At 35.6% G+C, this 22,851-nt stretch overlaps 3 protein-coding genes across 3 annotated transcripts in view; 2 read left to right on the top strand and 1 right to left on the bottom strand.

Moving 5' to 3' along the window:
- The window catches only part of LOC135221303 (uncharacterized), a 70,685-nt gene extending 67,777 nt beyond the window's left edge, over positions 1-2,908 (bottom strand). The window contains exon 1 of the mRNA XM_064259110.1: positions 2,722-2,908. Coding sequence (XP_064115180.1) covers positions 2,722-2,769 — 48 coding nt within the window. The 5' untranslated portion in view covers positions 2,770-2,908. The remainder of the gene's footprint in view (positions 1-2,721) is intronic.
- Positions 1-22,851, top strand: part of LOC135221301 (uncharacterized) — a 146,837-nt gene that overhangs the window by 25,929 nt on the left and 98,057 nt on the right. The window lies entirely within an intron of this gene.
- Positions 3,637-21,838, top strand: LOC135220963 (C-signal-like). The gene is made up of 5 exons (XM_064258632.1): positions 3,637-3,931; positions 8,779-8,830; positions 11,412-11,620; positions 12,028-12,174; positions 21,266-21,838. Exons 1-5 carry the CDS (start codon positions 3,800-3,802, stop codon positions 21,488-21,490), a joined length of 765 nt encoding a protein of 254 aa, XP_064114702.1. The 5' UTR covers positions 3,637-3,799; the 3' UTR covers positions 21,491-21,838.

Below are 22,851 nucleotides of genomic sequence, written 5' to 3'. Positions count from 1 at the left end.
GTAAAGAATAAAGACACTTGTCCCTGTACCAAGAGGCAAAAACTCCATTAGCCATAAATGGATATGAACACAACAGTAAAAAGCTCTGCCTACCTTCTCCCCCCCCCCCCTCCACTGCCACCCCTGTCCTTCTTCCCTCCCTCAACTTCCCTTCTCTCTCTCTGAAAGTTGTTTCAGTTTAAACTTATTTTGTATAATTTTTCTATCTATCTATTTATCTAATAATATACATTGCTGTATATATCTAATGATCCAGTTGGTTGTTAGATGCCAGTGGACTGATTTATTTATGCATTGATCCGCTCTCATCTCTCTCTCTCTCTCTCTCTCTCTCTCTCTCTCTCTCTCTCTCTCTGGTAGTGGTACCTACCTGTAAATGGTTATTAGAGTGAGTGAGAGATATGTGAATGTATGGCGGAGCAGTAAAACGATAGACACTATAATTTATGGTAAAGCGACTGTTATATGTGCATCACTATAATCAAGGGTTTAACTCTAATGAATGCCGGGTAGAAAGGCTCAAATTTTATTTGTAACACAAAGTAACTATAACCGGTTACCTATTCAAACCAATCTGAAGGCAATTGGCGACTTTTTCATGGCTAAAAAGTTGAAAAGTTGCCTGACAACGAATTTCTGCAACTGTGCCGACAGTTAAGTTCTGTGGTGGCCATATCTTCTTCACCTTCGTAATACAAGTACTAGGTATATTGCTGATACCCTGAGTCCACATGAGGATTACGAAGAAGGTAACCCACCACAAGTATAATAGTCGCTTTACCATAAATCATAGTGTCTATCGTTTTACTGCTCCACCTTACATTCAGATATCTCTCACTCTAATAACCATTCACAGTAGGCACCACTACCACAGAGAGAGAGAGAGAGAGAGAGAGAGAGATGAGTGAATCAGTGTATAAATATATCAGTCAATAGGCAGGTAACTACCAAGTGAATCGTTAGATATATCCACCAATGTAAACTATTATTAGATAGACAAAAAATCATAGAAAATAAGTTTAAACTGAAGCAACTTAGAGAGAGAGAGAGAAGGGAAGGTGAAGGAAGAAAGAAGGACAGGGGTGGAGGTGGAGGTGGGGGGAGAGGATAGGTGGAGCTTTTTACTGCTGTGTTCGTATCCATTTCTGGATAATGGAGTTTTTGTCTCTTGATAAAAGGACAAGTGTCATTATTTATTGAGATTAGTGATTCACGATAGCCTTATAAATTACGGCACTGGGTGTAATACACTATAGCAAAATCTCGTTCCGATACGAGTGTTCGTTACAGAAATATTGCCAAAACACATGCTTGCACTGTCTCTGAAAAACATAGTAGGTATGCTGCTTAGTTGTCAATCAAGTTTTTTGTAATCAAGTATTCTTTACAAGCTAGATATTGTATAAATTTGTATTTTTCTCAATCAAAACATATGCTCCTCAATGCTAACTTTCCTCTTTTAACGACTTTCTGGTCATTGCAAATTCGGCCCCATTAATTTCTTATGGTGCGAAAACAGACAAGAGGCCCAGGGAGCAAAAGCGATTGCGTCACACTACAGTGGTAATCCGGCAGTAAAACATCTTCATATATCCAAAAAGTAAATAATAAAGATATGTGATTTGCGCATTACGATCTTGACAATTACATGAATAGCTGATAACAATCTGCATGAATAACTGGTAAATTGTTCTGCAAGAAAGTTGAGTATAGCAATTCATTTACTATTGGTACGAAAGTCAAGATGTCGTGACGTCATAATACAGGACTTGAAAAAACTGTCTAATTCCGAAATATAATTACTTAAATTTGAGTTAAGAATCGAGTTACTTTTTAAATAACAAATATTTTCAAATTAATCATCATAAATATGTAAAATATTGATGTTTCACTATTTATTTAAATGATTATCTAGTGCACGCTTTGTCATCGTCTTCTACCAAAACCGTAGTTTCCTTAAAAACGTCCTGGTAAGGGGACATGTTTACGATTGTTGTGATGAAAGTGCCCCAGCGTCTATGGGTACAAGTGGTGTGCGGATTTAGCACAGGAAATGGGAAGTTTGTTGACACAAACGACTCCGCAAACATCGAGATGGAGTCAATCTTCTAAATATTTGGAGTTGTAAGTAAAAACTTTGAAAGTGTTTTGGGGTTGTGGGCACTGTGTTGGCCACCCTTTTCATTACCTTCTGTTTAAATCTTAAAATATGGCGTTAATTTCTAACTTTGGAGAAAATACTTACTTCGAAAGGAGAATAGAAGTCTTGAGCTCCTTCTCTCACCACCCACAACTCGTGACTGATGACCATCTCCAGTGTCAGGTCATGTTAAAAGTACTTTTTCGGAGGGTGGCCGAACAGCGGTAGTTGGTGAGTTGGCCAGTCCACGCGGTTGTTTACCCTATAGATTTGATCAAAAGCAGCTTTTTTTCTGGGTTAGGGCTGGGAAAAGAATACATTCTGAAAGCTAAACCTCCATCTACTACAGACTAAACTAAGCTGGGTAAAAACTTAACACAAAAAGGCACTGATACGCGGAGATATAGGCTAGTAGTAGGTAATATTTACTATACTAAGCTACTAGGTAGTAACTAGCCTATTACCTAGCCTAGGTACTAGGTAGGTAGTAGCTGAAGGTTAGCCTAGGTAGCTACCTAACTGGTCAAATCAAAACAACAACGGAGAAGTAGGCTAGGTATGAAAAGAAATTGTGGGCTTACCTTCAAATGCTTATAAAAAGCATTTGCTTCCAGAGTTTCATCCGTCATTGTTACCAAAGTTTATCTAGAGTAACACACTCGTCCTTGATGTATGTGCTATCGATAATAGAAGGTCACCATTTTATCCACCACACGTGTTCTCTGTTGTCACTTATCAGCTGGCCATGGAATGTCATAAATAGAAGATTATTACACTTTACAGTTTTAGAATAAAATAAAAAACATTACGATTTTCAGTAATTTTTTCTTTAGTTATACTTAATTTAATCTATTTATTTATAGCATAAAACACTAGCAACCTCTCTCTTTATTTTTTTAGACGAAATGAGTAAGGTATGTACTGTTACCTGTTTAATCCACTGTGCAATTTATCTACGAAAATTTTGTCTTTATATTTTAAAGATATTCCTCTTTAAACCACTTAACTATTTTTTTTATCTTCAATATATACAGAGTAAATTGACAAAATTTCATAGAGTGTCATAATCAAGTTAAAGTTGACGTACACAGGAGAGAAAAAAAATCGTCATGCGCTGCCAAACGGAAGAGTAAAAAGAATTTCTTTTATGATTTTAAATGTGACAAACGATACACTAACCTAATTTGGTTCGATTAAAATAGATACGTTTATGGTCTAAATTGCATGCTACATACATCTCAGACTAGAGGAACTAGCTAAGATATCTTAGATAATCGATAATGTATACATAAGCAGATGTCGGACGTGATATTTAAGTGATGTTTGCATTTGGTTGCAACATGCTTTCATGTAATGCAATGTAATAAAACTAAAACTTCCCATTTCAATGTAAAGCATTGACATTGATTAAACTATCGTTTTTCATCGTATATTTTCGCAATTCTTGGTCTTCCGAAAGATGACAGCAACTGCTGGCTTTACGGCAAGGATGCCAGACCGCGACCGCGATATCACAATTCTATTCACAAGTGGTATTAGTATGGATCAGCCAGTCGGTGGTTGTGCATATTTTGGCACCGTTGTCTAGTGGCAACTTATTTCTTTTGTACAACTGCATTGCAGTTGGGTCGTGCAGACTCGTGCTTAACGTTTGTAGACATGTTGGCTCGAAGTATTCTCATTACCGGCTGTAACCGGGGTATTGGACTGGAGATGGTTCGGCAGCTTGTTAATTCCACCAATCCACCAAACATTTTGATCGCTACATGTAGAAATCCAGCTAAGGCGACCGTAAGTTCAGTTTATTTGAAACGATTTAATTTCCATATGATGACCTGTGAAAGAATGCAAGTGTTGATGTTTAGACAGTTCCAAAGCTTTGTGTGTGTGTGTGTGTGTGGGGTTATATATATATATATTATATATATAATATATATATATATATATATATAAAGGTTTTTTGCCACGAAGGAAAAAAATGAAAAAGCGAGTTAGCCGAGTACTTTCGGTCCTATTCGGACCCTTTACTCGGCTAACTCGCTTTTTCATTTTTTTTCCTTCGTGGCAAAAAAACCTTTATTTATACATAGCATCACGTTTTGTATACTTCGTGATCAAGTTATATATATATATATATATATATATATATATATATATATATATATATATATGTGTGTGTGTGTGTGTGTGTGTGTGTGTGTGTGTGTGTGTGCATGCATGTATATGTATATGTATAACTGAATTACGAAAGTTTGGAACGTGATAAGTCCATAATTAAAGGTATAAGCCACAAAGGAAAGATGAACAACGGAGTTTCTGCAAGATCTTTCGGCTCGACGTCCTTTAGCTAAGTAAAGGACGTCGAGTCGAAAGATCTTGCTAAAAGTCCGTTGTTTATCTTTCCTTCGTGGCTAATACCTTTAAATTATTATTATCAACTAAAAAATTTCCCTTCGGTACATATATGAAAATATATCAATTCAGAGGTAGAGTGAATTAGATATTAAAGGACATTTGTAGCTCGAATGATTTATATGAATCACGGTGATGTGATAATTATTCATAACATGGCTACGTTCGTCAAACGTTCGAATTGGCTAACATGGTAGAGGGGGTTTCATATTGATTCTAATTACGAAAAAACCGAGTTCGACAGTGATTTGTAAGGTCAGAATCGGTATAAACTTATAGACTCACTGTTAGCCAAATCAATAATGTCAATGTCGTCCTGGTTTCATTCCTGTCGTCTGGAGGGTGGTTCGATCCCATGAGGGCACGAAATTATTATCAACTAATAAATTCCCCTTCGATACATATATGAATATATATCAATTCCGAGATAGAGCAAATTAGATATTAAAGGACATTTGTAGCTCGAATGATTTATATGAATCACGGTGATGTGGTAATTATTCACACACACACACACACACACACGCACATATATATACATATATATATATATATATATATATATATATATATATATATATATGCTTATAAGTGAGCACAATACAGATATATTTTCTTATCATCTGCATATATATATATATATATATATATATATATATATATATATATATATATATGTATGTATATGCTTATAAGTGAGCACAATACAGATATATTTTCTTATCAACTGCAACTTTCTTTAAGCCTTGTCGGCTTATTTTGTCACTTATGTAGAGTAATAATTATGTTACTCACTGGGTATAGGGCAGTGAGAACCGTACAAAATACCTGTTATCTACGACGTACTGAAATAAGATCTCAAGAAATAACCTATTAATAAATTTAATTTTAGCAATAATATAAGTGTGACAGATCTAATGTGATGCAATGCTTTATAATTGTACAGGAGAGTTTGACCGAAGTGTGGAAATTACCTCTGGGTAAAGGATTATGATTCAGATTTAGGCAAGGTGCTTCCTTTCCCAAGGTTCACCATACTTAAATTTAACAGAGCATATCAGAAATTTGCAAAGAACGAGGAAGAATGATCATTTTTTAAACATTGATTCAGGTGCAGTGGCCACTGCATTTTTAATTAGCAAACAGTGGTAACAAAACCACTTAAATAGAACAGCTAGGTGTCATGTAATGTGATTGGTGCACGCTGCTAAGAGAAACCTAGCTGGCCAGGTAGATATCAAACATACATACATAACCACACACACACACACACACACATATATATCTATCTATATATATATATATCATATTATATTATATATATATATATATAGATATATATATATATATATATATATATATATATATATATATATATATATAGATATTTAATATATATTATATATATATATATATATAAGACTACGAATATAACAGTCGATGTTCTGGTGTTGTTGATGCATCACATCATATTACCAGAGGAATCTAGCTCCTGTCTCTTATGGAAAAAACGTTCTGAGGGTCCCTCCAACCATGAAAATGGCTGTGAAAACAGTAAGACCTTCATTTTAAAATTCTAAAACGACACCTATATGGAAAAGTTAAGCAACTTAATTAGGGAGTTTTAGGTCAGAGTTTGATGTTAAATTCAAGGAGTCAGTGATGTAAATACAAGAGAGGGGAAAAATCCTGCATTGCCTGATAGCACGTGAGACCATTTGCTTACAACTTGCAGAGCAAATTGATTTTCCGCATCTCCGTGAAGAAGCTAAAATGGCTGGGAAAGTCTGGCTAAAATCTTGTGAAAAGAACCTCACAGTTAAGGAGCATTTAGTGGTAATTAACCTTTTTTTAAGGCATATTGTCTAGTTTTTGTGGAAAATAAGTTCCAGTGAATCTTTGAAATATGGATGGAAAAGAAAAGAAAAAAAACTGCCATCATGCATGACCAAGGTGGTTTATACGTATAGTAGTGCTAGTGGTGAAGAAGATCAGAGTACATCAGTCAGACAGTATCAGTTTTATGAGCATTGAAAGTAGGTGGGACATTCTTCCAACGTCCAAATTTGCTATATAAAGGATTTCACGGGTGTTAAGAGAATGGCGGCCAAGCCCAGTGTGCACAGCTAGTGGATATATTGTTGTTGACGATCTTAGAGTGGCTTCAGCGCTTTGTGTCACAAGCCTTCATAACAAGACAGACAGTTTGCTATCTCAAATGGACGCCATAATCTCACAACATAAGCAATCAATAATCATTGTGATAACTTTACCATCTCACTGTATGTGTAAAGTATTTTTTTATTTCCAATCACTGAAAGATGGCCAGGACATTCAAGAAAACAACCTCCATTAAAAACTGTCAGTGACATTATAGCTCAGGTTGTAGCGATTTAATCCTAGTGTTTTCTTCACCGAAGATTTATCAACAGCAGCATTGACAGAATTGCCTGGTACCAGAGAGAGGGGCGTCATTTCAGATTTTTTTTTTTTTTTTTTTTGGGGGGGGGCGTGTAAGGGGGGTCAAAGAGATTGGCGAGCGAACGGAGCCTAATCAGCTGTTTTTATTATTATTATTATTATTATTATTATTATTATTATTATTATTATTATTATTATTATTATTATTCTGAGCTATTTTATGTGCTTTTTGAAGCCACGTGAGTAAGATATTTCAGTAAAAATTATATACTCCCAATTCTGTTTGTTTATCTCATAATAAGAAACGTAATATTTGAATTTCGGTAGGAATACTGGAAAAACAACTGCTCTTACTTCATTGGCTTGGGGTTGAGGGGGGCGAGTTGATTCTTGGTGGGGCAGTTGCCCCTATAATATTTAGTGATATTTTAAAGCATATTTTGGAAGGAAAAGCTCTATGCTTTACTATGGGACACAGGTTTATATCACATTTATCTTGATTCAATCTTCTTCTTCCCAGCTTTGGCCCATTTTTATATGGGGTCGCCGTTATGAATGAGTCGTCTCCATCGATTTCTGTCTGTGCATCGTTCTCGTTAATACCTTTCCATACCATATCTTCCCCTAAACAATCACGCCATCTATTTCTTGGTCTTCCCTTCTTCCTTCTACCCGCACTTCCATTTCCATCGTATGCCTTCCAACATGATGTTCCTCTCTTCAAAACAGTTGTCCGTACCATCGAAGCCTTCCCTCCTGTATTTCCTTTGATATTTCAGCTATCTTTGTCGATCCTTTTATATACTCATTTCTAATCCTATCTTCCCTTGTTACTCCCAACATCCATCTCAACATTCTCATTTCTGCTACATCCATCTTTTTCTCCTCCGTTTTCCTCATACTTGCTGTTTCTGTTCCATATAAAATTGCTGGTCTGACCACCGTCCTATGAAACCTTCCCTTCAATTTCAGAGGAACCTTCTTGTCACAGAGGACCTCTGATGCAGACCTCCAGTTATTCCATCCTGCCTGAATTCGGTGTCTCACTTCTTGGTCCATGCTTCCACTGTCCTCTAATATGGACCCAAGCACTTGAACTTCTGTACTCTATTTCTTCCCCACTCAATCTTATGCTATTTCCACCATCCTCAGTAGTACTGGAACACATATATTCGGTTTTTATCTGCTTATTCTCATTCCTCTCTCCTCAAGTGCTACTCTCCACCTCTCCAACCTCCCCTCCAACTCCTCCCTCTCCTCTGAACACAACACAATGCCATCTGCTTATAATTTGCACCATGCTGGAGATGAATGGGCTAAGTGCCGACCCCTGGTGTAATCCATCTCCTATCTTAAATCCACCTGTCTCTCCAATCCTGCTTCTCACTCTAGTATATACATTACTGTACATCTAAATGATTCTGACATACTTTTCCGGCACCATCTTCTCCCTCAAACATCTCCATATTTCTTTTCTTGGCACTCTGTCATAGGCCTTTTCAAGGTCTACGAATACCAGACGCAGGTCTCGTTGTTTTTCTCCGAATTTCTCCATCAGCTGCCTTATGCAAAATAGTACATCCGTTGTGCCGCTTCCCTCCATAAATCCTAACTGTTCCTTCCCTATTCTCACTTCCTCTCTCAGTATTACACCAAAATAAAAGTATGATACGCAAAAGCAAAATACAGCACAAATAGCCTCGCTTCAGAGTTCAAGACGAAACATTTTTTCTCTCTAATACTGTCATCACTTTCGAAGCAAGTTCTTAAATACACATTATCAAGTTTTGTATCTTTCTTTGCAGGAACTCTTGGAACTAGCGAAAAAATTTCCGATGCTGAAGGTAATCCAGTTTGGTGAGTCATCATGCATATTTTTTCCCTTGTCGACTTTCTTGGATTAGAGCTACACCACCGCCGCCTCTAAACCTTGCATAATCGTATGTAATTAATTCAAAGAGTAATTTCAGATTTTTTTTTTTTAGTATATTTCTTATAGTGTTCTTAGTGTATGATTTTACTGATTCTCCCTATTGCGGTCATGCCATGTGCCTCTTGAGAATTGTTGTATGATGATTATTAGATTTGAATCAAAGACATCACTCGAAACCGCTCTACATTCAATCGGCTATGATTAAGAAGGAAACATTTACGATCAGTGCCTTTTGTCAGATGATGTACCATATAATTTCTTTGTTGCAGCTGCTTTTGACTATGGCAGCCAGATTTTTATGGGTTAGAAAATTGTAGTATCCAATAATCAATACGATTATATCATGGCTATTTATAAATTAGTTTTATCTCTCCCCTCCCTCTCCGCATAGTCGCGTGCGCGCATACACACACTCAAGCTACGGTAATTTAATTGTTTTCGTTTTGGTTTCATTGACTGGAAAGGGAATGTTTATTAATTTTCACAAGTTTTTAATACATTCTTATGTTTTATAAAGTTTTCTTAAATTTTGTTCTGTCTTACTTTTACTCTGTGTGTGTGTGTGTGTGTGTGTGTGTGTGTATTAACCATAATGCTTCAGAATTCTTTTTTTGATGGCAGAATGTGCAAAATATTTGTGTAATCCTACAGTTGATAGTCTGTTCACGAATTATTATTATTATATATTATTACTGAAAGATACTACTGCATCAGCTGAATTGAACTTGTAAATAGTCTTCTCTATTTTTCTAATAACTACTTGTTTGAAAGACGGTCTCCTTCCAATATATTATTATTATTATTATTATTATTATTATTATTATTATTATTATTATTATTATTATTATTATTGAAGCAAGATTTTTCCAGCGCACGACTTTCTTAAGATCAGATGTTGAAGATACGGAGAAACCAAGTTATTTATGGCTATGAACAAATCGTAGATGAGGTAAAACTTGTTGCCTTGGTAGAACTCAATTAGTTGGCACGGTATACAGGGGAGTTTGTTCGAATGTTAATGAATAAAATTTTTTCATTAGTAAACAGACAAAACAAAAATTACGACCTAGCAAGCTAAGGAAAATAATGCAGATTGAGAGTAGTATATCTGCGGGTGAGACTACACAATGCCAAGATTGATGAGCTGGGAGTGGCCGAGAAAGACCTTTAGCGATGAGGTAGATATTATGGAAGTGGCTGGATGCTGGAGGGAATGGTTGAGGTCTTGGAATGCATAAGAATTCAGAGTCGACGTCAAAGCCATTCTGAAACGTTAACGATGATAATAAATGATGATGATGACGTAGACCTAGGTTTTATTGTACTGTTTATGTCAGTTCTTGGTAGATACATCTATGGATAAACCTATATGGCATATTGCTTGCATGTGCATACAGTTTCTCGTATTCACGTCAGTGTAATATATATATATATGCATCCACAATTTCTTGTACACACGTCAGTGTTTCAAAGGCCGAAACTGTTTGAGTTGTGGTTCCGTGACAGACTGAATGAAATGAAGAATAAAGTTGCTATTTCCCAACAGATAGTTTAAGCTCGTAGTAAACGAGAAATGCCGAGTCATTATTAGCCATTGTCAGAATCTTTATCTTGCCTCTTCCCCTTACCTTTTCACATCAGTGGTCACACGGCGTGGATTATTCCTTGCGCGTGACTTGAATATCATTAAGAAAAAGTGAATGTCATTCCATGTTTTTTTTCTGGTTTCGTCATATCATTTGGTTTAGTGCAAATATCTTCGAATGCAGGTATTGCTAATTTCACTTTTGAATTATATTTATTCAGCCCATGAGAACACAATGACGTTTATAACAAAATATTGTTAATCTGTTTTAAGGGCATGTGTGCATTATGGTTCATATCTGTTTAAGTAATGACATGACTTAATAATCATCGGAACCTTTACAATTATTTTTTTTACCATTGGATATAAATGATGACGGGTTATCATTTGTTTAGCACCGACGGAGTAGCTGAAGCTTCATGAATAAATAGTCCTAATTACAGTATAATCCCAGAAATGGGTATGTTGTTGCAGCCCTAGAAATTGTTGTGGTTGGCATTGCAGCCTAATATACTTACCGTTATGACCTGTGAATGTTGTGATTTGATGTGAGTTCTTGCTTTTAAGTGTCCAGATATGATTTCTTCTTATAAATAAGCTGTTTTATCTGAGTATAGCCAACCAGAGATACATGGAAACACGCAGTCAGGCAAGTAAGACGTCTTTTACTTCCGCGTTGCAATTTCATTAATGCCAAGCTCACATCATATTAACTTACACTCATGTAAATCGACTTTTATTATGTTGCTTTAGGTTCCAATGAGTACACCTTCAGTTCATCAGTAGACATTTTTCGTGTTTTGATGACCGTCATTTCTGGATTCATTGTTAACTGACAAGCATTGTCGCAGAAGAGTGTGATGCCCATAGTGGTTTTTATTTTATTCTAATATTTCATAGTATTCCTTCTCTTTCCACAGATGTTACGGATTATAGTTCCTTGCCGCGCATCGTAGACGAAGTGAAGGCGGCAGTGGGTGACAAAGGGTTGAATCTCCTAATCAATAACGCCGGAGTTTTAGAAAAATGTCCCTCCCAGATATTCGGTATTCCTTTGCAGAATTTAGAGGTTAAAGTCTTCCAAGATGTCCTTGAGGCTAACACTACTGCTCCTTTGTTTTTAATTAAGGTGAACACTCGTAGGATACGATTTTGTTGCATACTGTCTCGAAAAGCGAGTGATGAGTTAATGGGCAAAATGAGAACCTCAGTCCTAACAATAAAATCTTGCTATGATAGCGGCCAAGACGCTTCGTACAGCCTGGAAACTTAGAATAAAAAGCACTTTTATACTTACTGTTAATTAGTTGTGTATATTATTATTATTATTATTATTATTATTATTATTATTATTATTATTATTATTATATGTAGAGTTCAATACTTTGGAAATAGCTAAACACCAGAGGGTGTGTATCGTAACTTTTCTGTGAAAAAAATGATGGTCATCATAGCAAGATTATTTTAATGTCAATGTGTTACACATTTCTACCGTATAATTTCAAAGATATTAAGATGCGTGTCAATCCTCCTCAGGCGCTTTTGCCTCTGCTGAAGGAGGCGGCGAATGTTGGAGGCCAGATGAGTGTTTCGAGAGCCGCCGTTGTTAACATGTCTTCCATACTCGCTTCCATGGGAGGTTTTACCGGTAACCCCGATATTTATGGCTACCGGGCTAGCAAGGTTAGTACCTGAACTGTATTTAAAGATTACTACTGTAATTCTCGAGCTTTTCGTTTGATGTTTGCTATGTACTACGCTTGGTAAGGAATCTTAAAGTAACTTGTTGTCTTCGGTGAATCTAAGCAATCCTCTAGGCTTTCCTCATGCCGTTTTCCTGACCCCAGCTGATGTTGGTAACCTTTCACAGATGGATCGTCTATACTCTGTTTTTTCCATCTGTCCAACCGCCTCTGGTGTTTGCGTATGGTAACACTGCGCCCCGGGCTTTAGATAATTACACTGTGTAAGCTTTAGGTAAATAAAAGCATATCTGGGTGTACATTTGCAACTGAAAAGTGTTGTAATAATTTACTGTATGCGAATTACACCGTTAAAATTCGAAATTGGATATTGTTATAATTGTTGAATGTAAGCTGAATGTAACTATCTAAAGCCAGGGACGCAGTGTTACTATACGCAAACACCACAGGCGGGTGGACAGATGGAAAAAAAACGAGTATAGTGGGAGGTGAAGCCGGGATTGAACTACAGACATTGCAAATGACAGTGCAGTGCTCTATCACTGGTCTACAATTTCTACACACACACACACACACACACACACACACACACACACACACACACACATATATATATATATATATATATATATATATATATGTGTGTGTGTGTGTGTGTGTGTGTGTGTGTGTGTGTGTGTATACTGTATATGGAGATAATAGAAGAGATAGTATTTAGTACTTTTACACATCTTAGGCATTCGATGAGAATGCAGGACTAAAAGCTGATGAAATGAGTGAGTAAATGTGGGGAGAGGAAGACGTAGCAAGGACTGGATAGATAGAATGGAAGAGGTATTGGAACAAAGGGTCTTAACAACCAAGAAGTGGGAGAGCGCAGTGAGATGTGTGTGAGGAGGTTCGGCATTTTGCTGATGAGATTTCTGTGTATATGTAATAAGTGTTCTTCATAGAGTTCACCTTCGACACGGCAGGTAAAGTATTGATGTCGCTTTGACTTTTTTTTCTTTGAAGTCATTATATCAAGAAATGGACTTCATGTTGGAAATAAAAATGGTATCAGGGTTGGTACAATTTAGGAAAGTTCCCTCAAAAACTTATTGTCGAAAACCCAGAAATTCTCATAGTATAATACAACTTTATCTCAATTCCTTCAACATCAAATTCATCTAATCATAATTTAAAAAGTACCTCAAACCCCAACAAAAATTAAAGTTAGTTTTCAATCCAGTACCAATGGCAAAAACAGTTAAAGTGGGGTGTTCAAATATAATTCATATTATTTCTGTGAGCTCTCACGATAGCGTGCTGTTTGCGTAGAGTAAGGTCTTACCATAATTATTTAATCTGTAAACTATGCAACTTGTCACAGCTTCAGTGTAATGAGTTAAATGAGGAAGAGTTCTTCCATGAACAACTGAACTCACAATTTGCATTTCCAAATATTTTCCTCTGTTTAGAGCAATAGAAGAATAAACCCAAACGGAATGGAGAGAGTAACAGAAGAACGTGCCATAATCCGAATGTAGAAAATGGAAGAATGTTCCATAGCCAAATGGAGAGAGCAATAGAATAATGTGCCACATAGAGTGGAAGAATGTGTCATAGCCAAATGGAGAGCGCAACAGAAGAATGTAACATAGCCAAAAGGAGAGAGCAGTTGAGGATTGTGCCATAACTGAATGGAGAGAGCTATAGATGAATGTGCCATAACTAAATGTAGAGCAAAGAAGAATGTGACATAGCCTAAAGGAGAGAGCAATTGAGGAATGTGCCATATTATTATTATTATAAGAATAGTTTAACCAGACCACTGAGCTGATTTTCAGCTGTCAAATGGCTGGCCCGAAGGATTTGATAAAACCCCAGGTCTAGGCCAAAGGCCAGGAACTGGGACCAAATAGGTCATATAGTATAATAAACAATAAATTAAAATTAAGTAAAAAAAACTGCAGAGAGGCAGAGACTTTCACACTAAAACACAAACAGGCAATAAATACATTTACTCACGTTTCCATACATACTAAAAAGGTTATTAAAATTAACAAAAAGTCAAGAAACTTAAACATTTTATCTAAAATTCATTAATTGCTCTGAGGTTTTTGTATATATACTTATTTTTATATTTTATTAATTAAATCAGTTTCTTAGAAACGCTATAATTGGAACCACTGAAAATGTGAAAGATTCTGACAAAATTTCTTTTATTACTTTACTTCCAAAAGTTGACAGTCTCTGCTGGTCATACTTTGGACAATCACACAATACATGTATGACAGTTATCAATACCTTGCTCTCTGAGCATTCCGGAGCAGGGTCACGTGGGCTGCTCATTAAGTGCCCATGTGTCAGACGAGTGTGGTCTATACGTAGACGTGTCAGGATTACTTGTGTGTTCTCTCTCTGATATGTGGAGCTCCATTTCGTAACGTCAGGTTTTATTTGTTTTAGTTTATTACTTTCAGGTTCTTCGTTCCATATATTTTGCCATTTATTTACAATGATTGTTTTTGGGATTATAACTTTTAAAGGCTTCTATACCGCTTCTAGAGTCGCTATAAATCACAAAATTGTTAAAGGACTGTTCTTTGATTATTTTTATGGCCAATGTTATTGCACATAACTCTGCTGTAAATACTGAGGCATGATTGGAGAGAGAGAACTGATATGTTTTATCCTGGGACGCTGCAGCATATCCCACTCCGTATTCTGATTTGGATCCATCTGCATATATTGCATAATGTGGACCTTTTCGGCTTATATGCTCTATTGTATGTTGTCTCTGATGCTCTGGGGTATAGGAATGCTTTTTTGATAGATATTTTAATTTTGTGCAATTTTTTATTTTATTCATAATCCAACGAGGAGGTAGTTTTACTATTGGAGGTAGTTGGATATTTATATTCAATGACTCAAACAATCTTCTTGATCTAATTGGAAAAGGTGGTGAATGATTGTTAATAAATACATCCCTTGGTTCAAATAATTTTTTGGTTGGTGAATCACATGACTGAATTCTTAGGGCACTTTTCATCGTTACTAACTCTCTCTCTATAGAGAGAGAGGTAGTTCACCACATTCAACCTGTAAAGAAGAGTTTGGTGATGATTTAAAAGCTCCTGTACATATTCTAAGTCCTTCATTATGAACTGAGTCCAACATTTTCAGTACTGTGTTTGAAGCCGAGCCGTATATTTCACTTTCGTAGTCAGTGATAGACAGCACTGTTGCTTTCTATAGTAATGTAAGGGTTTGTCAATCAGCTACCCAATTAGTGTTTGGTAACTTTCTAATTAGATTCAATGCCCTTTTACATTTTGATTTCACCTATGTTATTTGGGCATTCCAGTTCAAGTGCGTATCACATACTAATCCTAAAAATTTTGCAGTTTGGCCAATTTGTATACTTTGATTTATGATTTTCAAATCTATTTCTTCACCTTTCTTCCATCTTTTATCTTTATAAAACATGACTGCTTGAGTCTTATTTATGGACAATCTAAATCCTACAGATGAGGTCCATTCATCTATTTTTATTATAGATTTGCTAATGATGCGCTCTGCATGTTTAATGCAGATGGTGAATAATATATATGGCAAAATCATCCATATAAAGGTTGCTTTTAATTCCGGTGGGTAGATTTTTACTAATTTCATTAATTGCTAAGGTAAATAGTGTGCCACTAAGGACACTTCCTTGTGGAACACCATTTTCAAGTGGGAATCTTCTGGACAAAGCATCATCAATTTTCACCTGAAAACTTCGATTTGTTAGAAAACTTTGGATGATAATGGGTAAATCTCCATGGACGTTGTTGTTTTGTGATGCTTTTAATATAGGATACCTCCATGTAGTGTCATAAGCCTTTTCTATGTCAAAAAAGACTGCCGCAGTTATCTGTTTTCGTTCAAACCCTCTGCGTATAAGGTCTTCTAGGATAGAGAGAGAATCTAATGTAGACCTGTTACACTGTGACCCAAATTGGGTGGAATTTAAAAATTTTTTTTCTCGAATGTGCCATGTTAGTCGAGCATTCACCATCTTTTCAAGTAATTTGCATAAGCAAGTTGTTAGAGATATTGGTCTGTAAGTATTAACATTGCTAGGATCCTTTCCAGGTTTGGGGATAGGAATTATTATAGCTTTACGCCATTCATCAGGAAATAAATTTCTAAGCCATAAATGATTATAAAATTGTAACTAGTGTGACTTTGACATAGGTGCTAAGTGGTCTATCATCTCAAAGCAAATATTGTCACCTCCAGGAGCAGACTTATTGCTGTTCGAGAGAGCATATTCCAACTCTTCCATATTAAATTTTCTTTTATAATATATATCTTCTTGTGTTTCGAAATTCATTGTTATTAGTTCTTCATTATTTTTCTTTGTGCAAGTCTTCATCTAAATTTTTATCGCTACTTACATTTGTTAAGTTTTCTCCTATTATATTACTTATTTCTTTTGGATAAAGTATTCTTTTTCCATCTTTCAATATGGCATGTCTAGGTGGTTTAACTTGGGTACCATTAATTTTTTTGAATTTTTCCCATATTTTTTGTATGGGGGTATTATTAGAGAGATCTGATACATATTTCCTCCATGAAATTATTCTTCCTTGAATTACTTCCTTTTTAAATTTTGCAGATATTTTGTTGTATATAGGCTTTAATTTATCAATTTCTAGTAATAATATAGTAATTTTTTGTAAAATTTCCTTGTAATATTGGTAATGTTTTATTTATTTTACTGAACTTTCTATTTAAATTATCTAGTTGTCTCACTATTGAGTGTTTTATATTAATTAATTCTGTTAGTTTATCAGACCACCTTTGGACTTTGTGCTTTGTTGGATGGGGCTTTGACTTTGATATTGCTTGATCAGCAGCTTTTTAATGAAATCAACAAGAATTTAGTTAGTTTCTTTATGGTCTTTTATATATTCAAATGGTTGGATATTTCTTGTGTGCATTTCATATTTCCCCCAATCTGCTTTATTATAATGAGGAACATGTTTTTCAGGATTATTATGCAATAAGGATATTAATATTGGGAAATGATCACTGGTGTGCAAGTCATCAACTCTATTCCAATCAATTCTGTCAGCTACATTTGTTGTACAAAGAGTTAGGTCTACTGAAGAAAATGTTCCATGTGTTTTCGGAAAATATGTACTAATTTCGTCATTATTTATACAGCACATGTCGTTTGACTCCATGAACTCTTCAATTTTACTCCCTGCTCTATTTGAGATTGTACAGTTACAGTCCCATATCGGGTTGTGAGCATTAAAATCCCCTACTATCAATGTAGGTTCTCTGGCATTGCCAAACAAATCCTTAAGTTTTTCTATGTCACAATTTTTGTTAGGTTGGTTGTATATGTTATAAATTACATAATTATAGTTTTTATTCGTATTTTGATGCTTGATATTTGCAAGTCAGCAAAGTTTACAGGTACCTTGTCATAACATACTTTGTTATGTACATATATAACAGTACCTAAATTTCCTTCTTCTTCTCTAGATGTAGATACTTAGGTATATTTACTGATTGTTGATATTGTTTTATTGACTTGTTGTAAACATAATATCATTGTTTCGTATTCTTTCAGTAAGCGTTGTAATTCGCTCAAATGTAATCTGGTCTGGAGACCATTTATGTTCCATTGTATTATATAATTATTTAAAATATTATGTTAAGTGTGTTCAAGCATTACTTTCTTGCTGTGGTTTATCTATTTGCATTTTTTCTAAAATTTTAGTTACATTTATTTGCTTTTCCTTATAAGACATTAGGTGTCCAATGCACATACAGCCTTTTTTTGTGAGTCTCTAGACTAGTGGTTTCTTTACTTCTATATTTTATAAAATTTCATATAGTGTTTGTTAAACTGTCTTTTGTTATGTTTCTGTTTTGGTTGCATAATTCGATGAAACATTCATTACATCCACATGTGTTTTTGTGTCCTCCTTTTTTCATTTACTTTTAGTGCACCAATTACTGGTGAGGGAGTAATCTCTTCTCCCTTCATATACTCATTTTTGTCTATGGTGTTCTCCTCTACTATTTCTTTATTGTGGTGTTCTCCTCTACTATTTCTTTATTGCTCTGGGTATTTCCATCTATTTCTTTTATTATTTCTTTGGGAGACAAGGGTATGTTCTTATCATTTTCTGGTCTGTGCACTTTTTGCGTATCCTTGGTCTTTGTTTTAACAGATACCTCTCTAATAATTGTTGGCTTTTTGGTTTTGGGTGGAGTTCTCTCTAAAAGTCTCTTTTTATCTTTAGCTTCCACCCCATTATAATTATCTTGTAATGTTTCAGTGATACATGTATCATTCTCATGTGTTTCTATTTCCTCCAATATCTCAAATGAATTTCAACTCACAGTTGCACAAGTTTCTTGGTTTCTTGCTATATTAGTTTCTTGTAAAGTTATTTTTTCTTTTGATTTATCTATTAGGGGTTTTTTGCTTACTTCCATTTTTGTTTCATTCCTTGAGCTAATTGCAGTAGAGAACATTTGCTTCCTAGCAGGATTATGCATTCCTCTAAGGCCCTGCCCACACAGTCGAGCTTTGTCCAATGTGACGTCGGAAGCGGAGAAACAGCGAGAAAAGTCAGAACTTTGCCGAAGTTTCTCCGCTTCTGACGTCACATCGAACAAAGTTCTTAGAGCAAAGCTCGGCCGTGTGGACGGGGCCTAACTCTCAACTCTAGTTTGGCTTCTCTTGTTGGCATTCCTGATCTCTCCTTTAGTAATTTCAATTCTGTATTGTATATATAATACATACACTCTTAGACCTAGCATGGTGATTTTGGCCACAGTTTACACATTTTGGTTCACCACACTTCCACTGTGTGGTATGTTTGTCAGATCCACAATACACACAAATCGATATATTTCTGCAATTTTTCCATGTATGCCCATATTTACTGCAGTTTTGGCACCGTAGTGGTTTTGGAACATAAGGTCTCAGTTCTCTGTTTTGGCCCATGATTTTAATTTTGAAAGGCAATCCTTGGCCTTCAAATTTTATTTTTGCTATTTTCAATGTCTTTTCATTACTTTGTCTACTGGCTACACTGTATACTTCACAATCTTGCACATTGTTGTACCTTTTTTTAAGGGAATCCAGCATAATATTTTTCTATTGGCTCTTCACTTTTAGGAAGTACTACAGTACCCTGTACACTGTTCATATTATCATGCTTTCTTATCGTTACTTTTATATTGTATATGTTCTTTATGGTTAAATAATTTTCGGATTGATTTTTTGTAGTGGTTTCAATTAACCCCTCCTGTTCTTTTATTTGTCTAAATGACATTTCTGAGGGAATGTGCCATAACCGAAAGGAGAGACCAATAGATGAATGTGCTATAACTAAGTCTAGAGAGCAATAGAAGACTGTCCCATAGCCAAGTAAAAAGAGCAATAGAAGAATGTGCCATAACCAAATGGAGAGAGAGCAATAGAAGAATGTGCCATTGTCAAATGGAGAGGCAACACAAGAATGAGCCATAGCTGAATAGAGAGAGCAACAGAAGAATGTGGCATTGCCAAATGGTGAAAGTAATATAAGAATGTGCCCTAGCCAAAAGGAGAGAGCAATGGAAGAACGTGTCATAACAGAATGGAGAAAGCAATAGATGAAAGTGAGGTAACAGAATAGAGAGAACAATAGAAGAATGTTCCATGGTCAAAAGGAGAGAGCAATAGAAGATTTTGCCATAACCAAATGGAGAGCGCAATAGATGAATGTGTCATAACCGAATGAGAGAACAATAGAAGTATGTTCCACAGCCGAATGGAAAGAGCAATAGAAGAATGTGACATTACCAAATGGAGAAAACAATGGATGAATGTGCCATAACCCAATGGAGAGAGCAATAAAAAAATGTGCCATAACCAAATGGAGAGCAATAGAAGAATTTGCCATTGCTGAATGGAGAGTAACAGAAGAATATGCCATAACCGACTGTTAAGAGCAATAGATGAATGTGCCAAAGCCGAATGGAAACAGCAATAAATGAATGTGCCATAACCAAATGGAGAGCAGTACAAAATGTGCCATTGCCGAATTGAGAGCATGATAGATGAATGTACCTTAATCAATTGGAGACAGCAAAGATGAATGTGTTATAACCAAATGGAGAGAGCAACAGATGAATGTGCCATAACCGAACTGAGAGCGCAAGAGAAAAGTGTGCCATTGCTGAATGGAGAAAGCAATAGAATATGCCATAGCCATATTAAAAGAACAATTGAAGAATGTGCCATAGCCAAATGGGGAGAGCAATAAATGAATGTGCCATAGCCGAATGTAAAGAGGAATAAAAAATGTGCCATAACCGAAAGAAGACAACTTAGTTCAATATTAAACCGTTTCCTTTCTTGTAAATGAATCTATATGATGTCCTATTGATAGTTGCTGGATAAGAAAGCATGTATTAGTAGAGCAGTCACTTTCATTACCACAATAAGCAAGGATATTTATAAATTATTAGCTATCAGTTTTGTAGTAATGACAGATATTTCAGTTAAAAGCTTTCTGAATCTCTGTTACAGGACTTTGGTTCTTTCCATTTATTCACATGTGTAAAGAGGTCATATCTCAACATGACACCACTGTCAGGTGCAGTGGGCTTTGAACTGGCATGTTGAATTACTTTTGTTACTTGAATGGAATGGAACATAAAATTTAGGCCAAAGGCCAAGCACTGTGACCTATGAGGTCATTCAGCGCTGAAAGGGAAATTGAGAGGAAAAAAGTTTTAAAGATATAACAGGAGGAAAAACCTCACAGTTGCACCATGAAACAATATTGTTAGAAGTAGGTGGAAAATTAAGATGGAAGAAAGAAATTATGAGCAGAGGAATAGTAAAATGAATGATAGATTGCAGCTAGGGGCCGAAGGGACACTGCAAAAAACCTTCAGCAATGTCTACAGTGCACACCATGAGGTGCACTGATTACACCACCCCACTACAGGGTACTTTTGTTATTAAATGTGTTTGGTGAAATGTATATGTTTAATTGTACTAAATTGTACTGATTTCATTTCAGGCCGCATTAAACATGATTACTAAAGCCTTGGCTGAGGACTTCGGCAAAGAGGGGATGTTTTTCGTTGCCTTGCATCCAGGTTGGGTCCAGACTGACATGGGGACATCAGCAGCTATGATTAGTGCAGAAGATAGTGTAGCCTCAATGTTTCAAGTGCTACCAACTTTATCAGAAAGGCACAATGGTTTATTGGTTTCTTACACAGGAGATATTCTTCCTTGGTGATTTTCTTAGTACGTAGTACTGTATAGTATATGTTCAAAAAGAATTAAGAATCACATTAATTTATCATAAGCATGGGACTTTTAAGAACTTTTTGGTGCATCTGCACTACATGTATGTGAAATTAAATATGTATTAACTTTTTTATATTTTTACATTTTCTTATAACTGCACAATGAATTAGCAATTATAATTAATTTGATATGGAAAAATCACAAATGGTATATATTTAACTTAATTATTTTCAATTAATATCCAGGGGATATGAATCTGTTGATCTATTGTACTAGAGGCAAGTTCATTATTTTGAGACAATAATGAAATATAGATGCAATATAGTGATTTTAAAAATTTGGTTATTTAGCTTATCCTTTTATATTTCAGTGCGCTACCAAAATAAAATAGTTGGGTCGTCTAGTTTTGCATGTTAGGACTCAAAATTTCTCATTATACAATACCCATGGATTCAGCCGTATTAGGCCAATATGGTTGAAGTCAGTACCTGTGAAGGAAAATTCAGCCTTTGATCTTATAAGTAGTAAAATTAAGTTTAGAATTTAACCTTTCCATAGCTAAGAAATAGGGCCTTGGGTCCGGAAGGAATCTTGTCATCTGAGGATGGTGTTTTAAAAACAATGATAAATCAGTGATAAAGAAAAATAATAAAATTCGGTCATACATCTTAGATATGCTAAAATGGTGAAGGGTTATGTTGAAGTGGTCTAACCATGGGATGTTCCATGGCATTCGTTGCTAAATTTGGCATCATGGTTTGAATGAGACAGAAAACGCTTCTTTACTTGCCTAGCCTAAGGTGCAGAGCTTGACATGAAAATTTCACCTCACCTGATGTCAGGTACTCAAAATCTGCAAAGTGTGAGTAGACATACTGTCCAACCTTAACCTCCTCCCTGTTCAGAAAGTAATAAAAAATGTATTCAGAATCAAGCACAGTTCAGTAATGAAAGCTCAGTTACAACAGGGCAATGAAGAAAAGACTAAGTAGAATGCAAGAAAACCCTAATTTACATTCAAGTAGCCACATGGCCTTGAGTTGTGTCATATTCAAATAGAAATGCTGTAATCACCTGGTTTTCAAGAAAGTTAGATCTAAATAAAATTTTAAGTATTTCAGCAAAAACATTTGTTGGAACAATAGAAAGATCAGAGTGACCAATTGTGCTCTGTCAGTTTTTAAGAACTTAGTGAATACTGGAGAAGGTGTAAAATTAAACAGCTATTCCTAGCAAAAATGTGGAAGCATGGAGTCGCGTTAACGAAAGTTGTGAATGATTAGGATTGTCTTAGTCAAGTGGTCAAGAAGCTACAGACATGTGCTAAATACAAAAATTTGCTGACAATAG

The sequence above is a fragment of the Macrobrachium nipponense genome, chromosome 2 (genome assembly GCF_015104395.2).
Source record: "Macrobrachium nipponense isolate FS-2020 chromosome 2, ASM1510439v2, whole genome shotgun sequence".
Classification (NCBI taxonomy): Eukaryota; Metazoa; Arthropoda; class Malacostraca; order Decapoda; family Palaemonidae; genus Macrobrachium; species Macrobrachium nipponense.
Note: the sequence above shows the minus strand (reverse complement) of the source record. Positions and strands in the feature narration are given on the sequence as shown.

Bases quoted from the DNA above. Each gene is read 5' to 3' on its own strand.
- LOC135220963 (XM_064258632.1), top strand. From the start codon at position 3,800: ATGTTGGCTCGAAGTATTCTCATTACCGGCTGTAACCGGGGTATTGGA. The intron at 3,932-8,778 runs GTAAGTTCAGTT...CTTTCTTTGCAG, and splicing joins GAAATCCAGCTAAGGCGACC to GAACTCTTGGAACTAGCGAA. The intron at 8,831-11,411 runs GTGAGTCATCAT...CTCTTTCCACAG, and splicing joins GCTGAAGGTAATCCAGTTTG to ATGTTACGGATTATAGTTCC.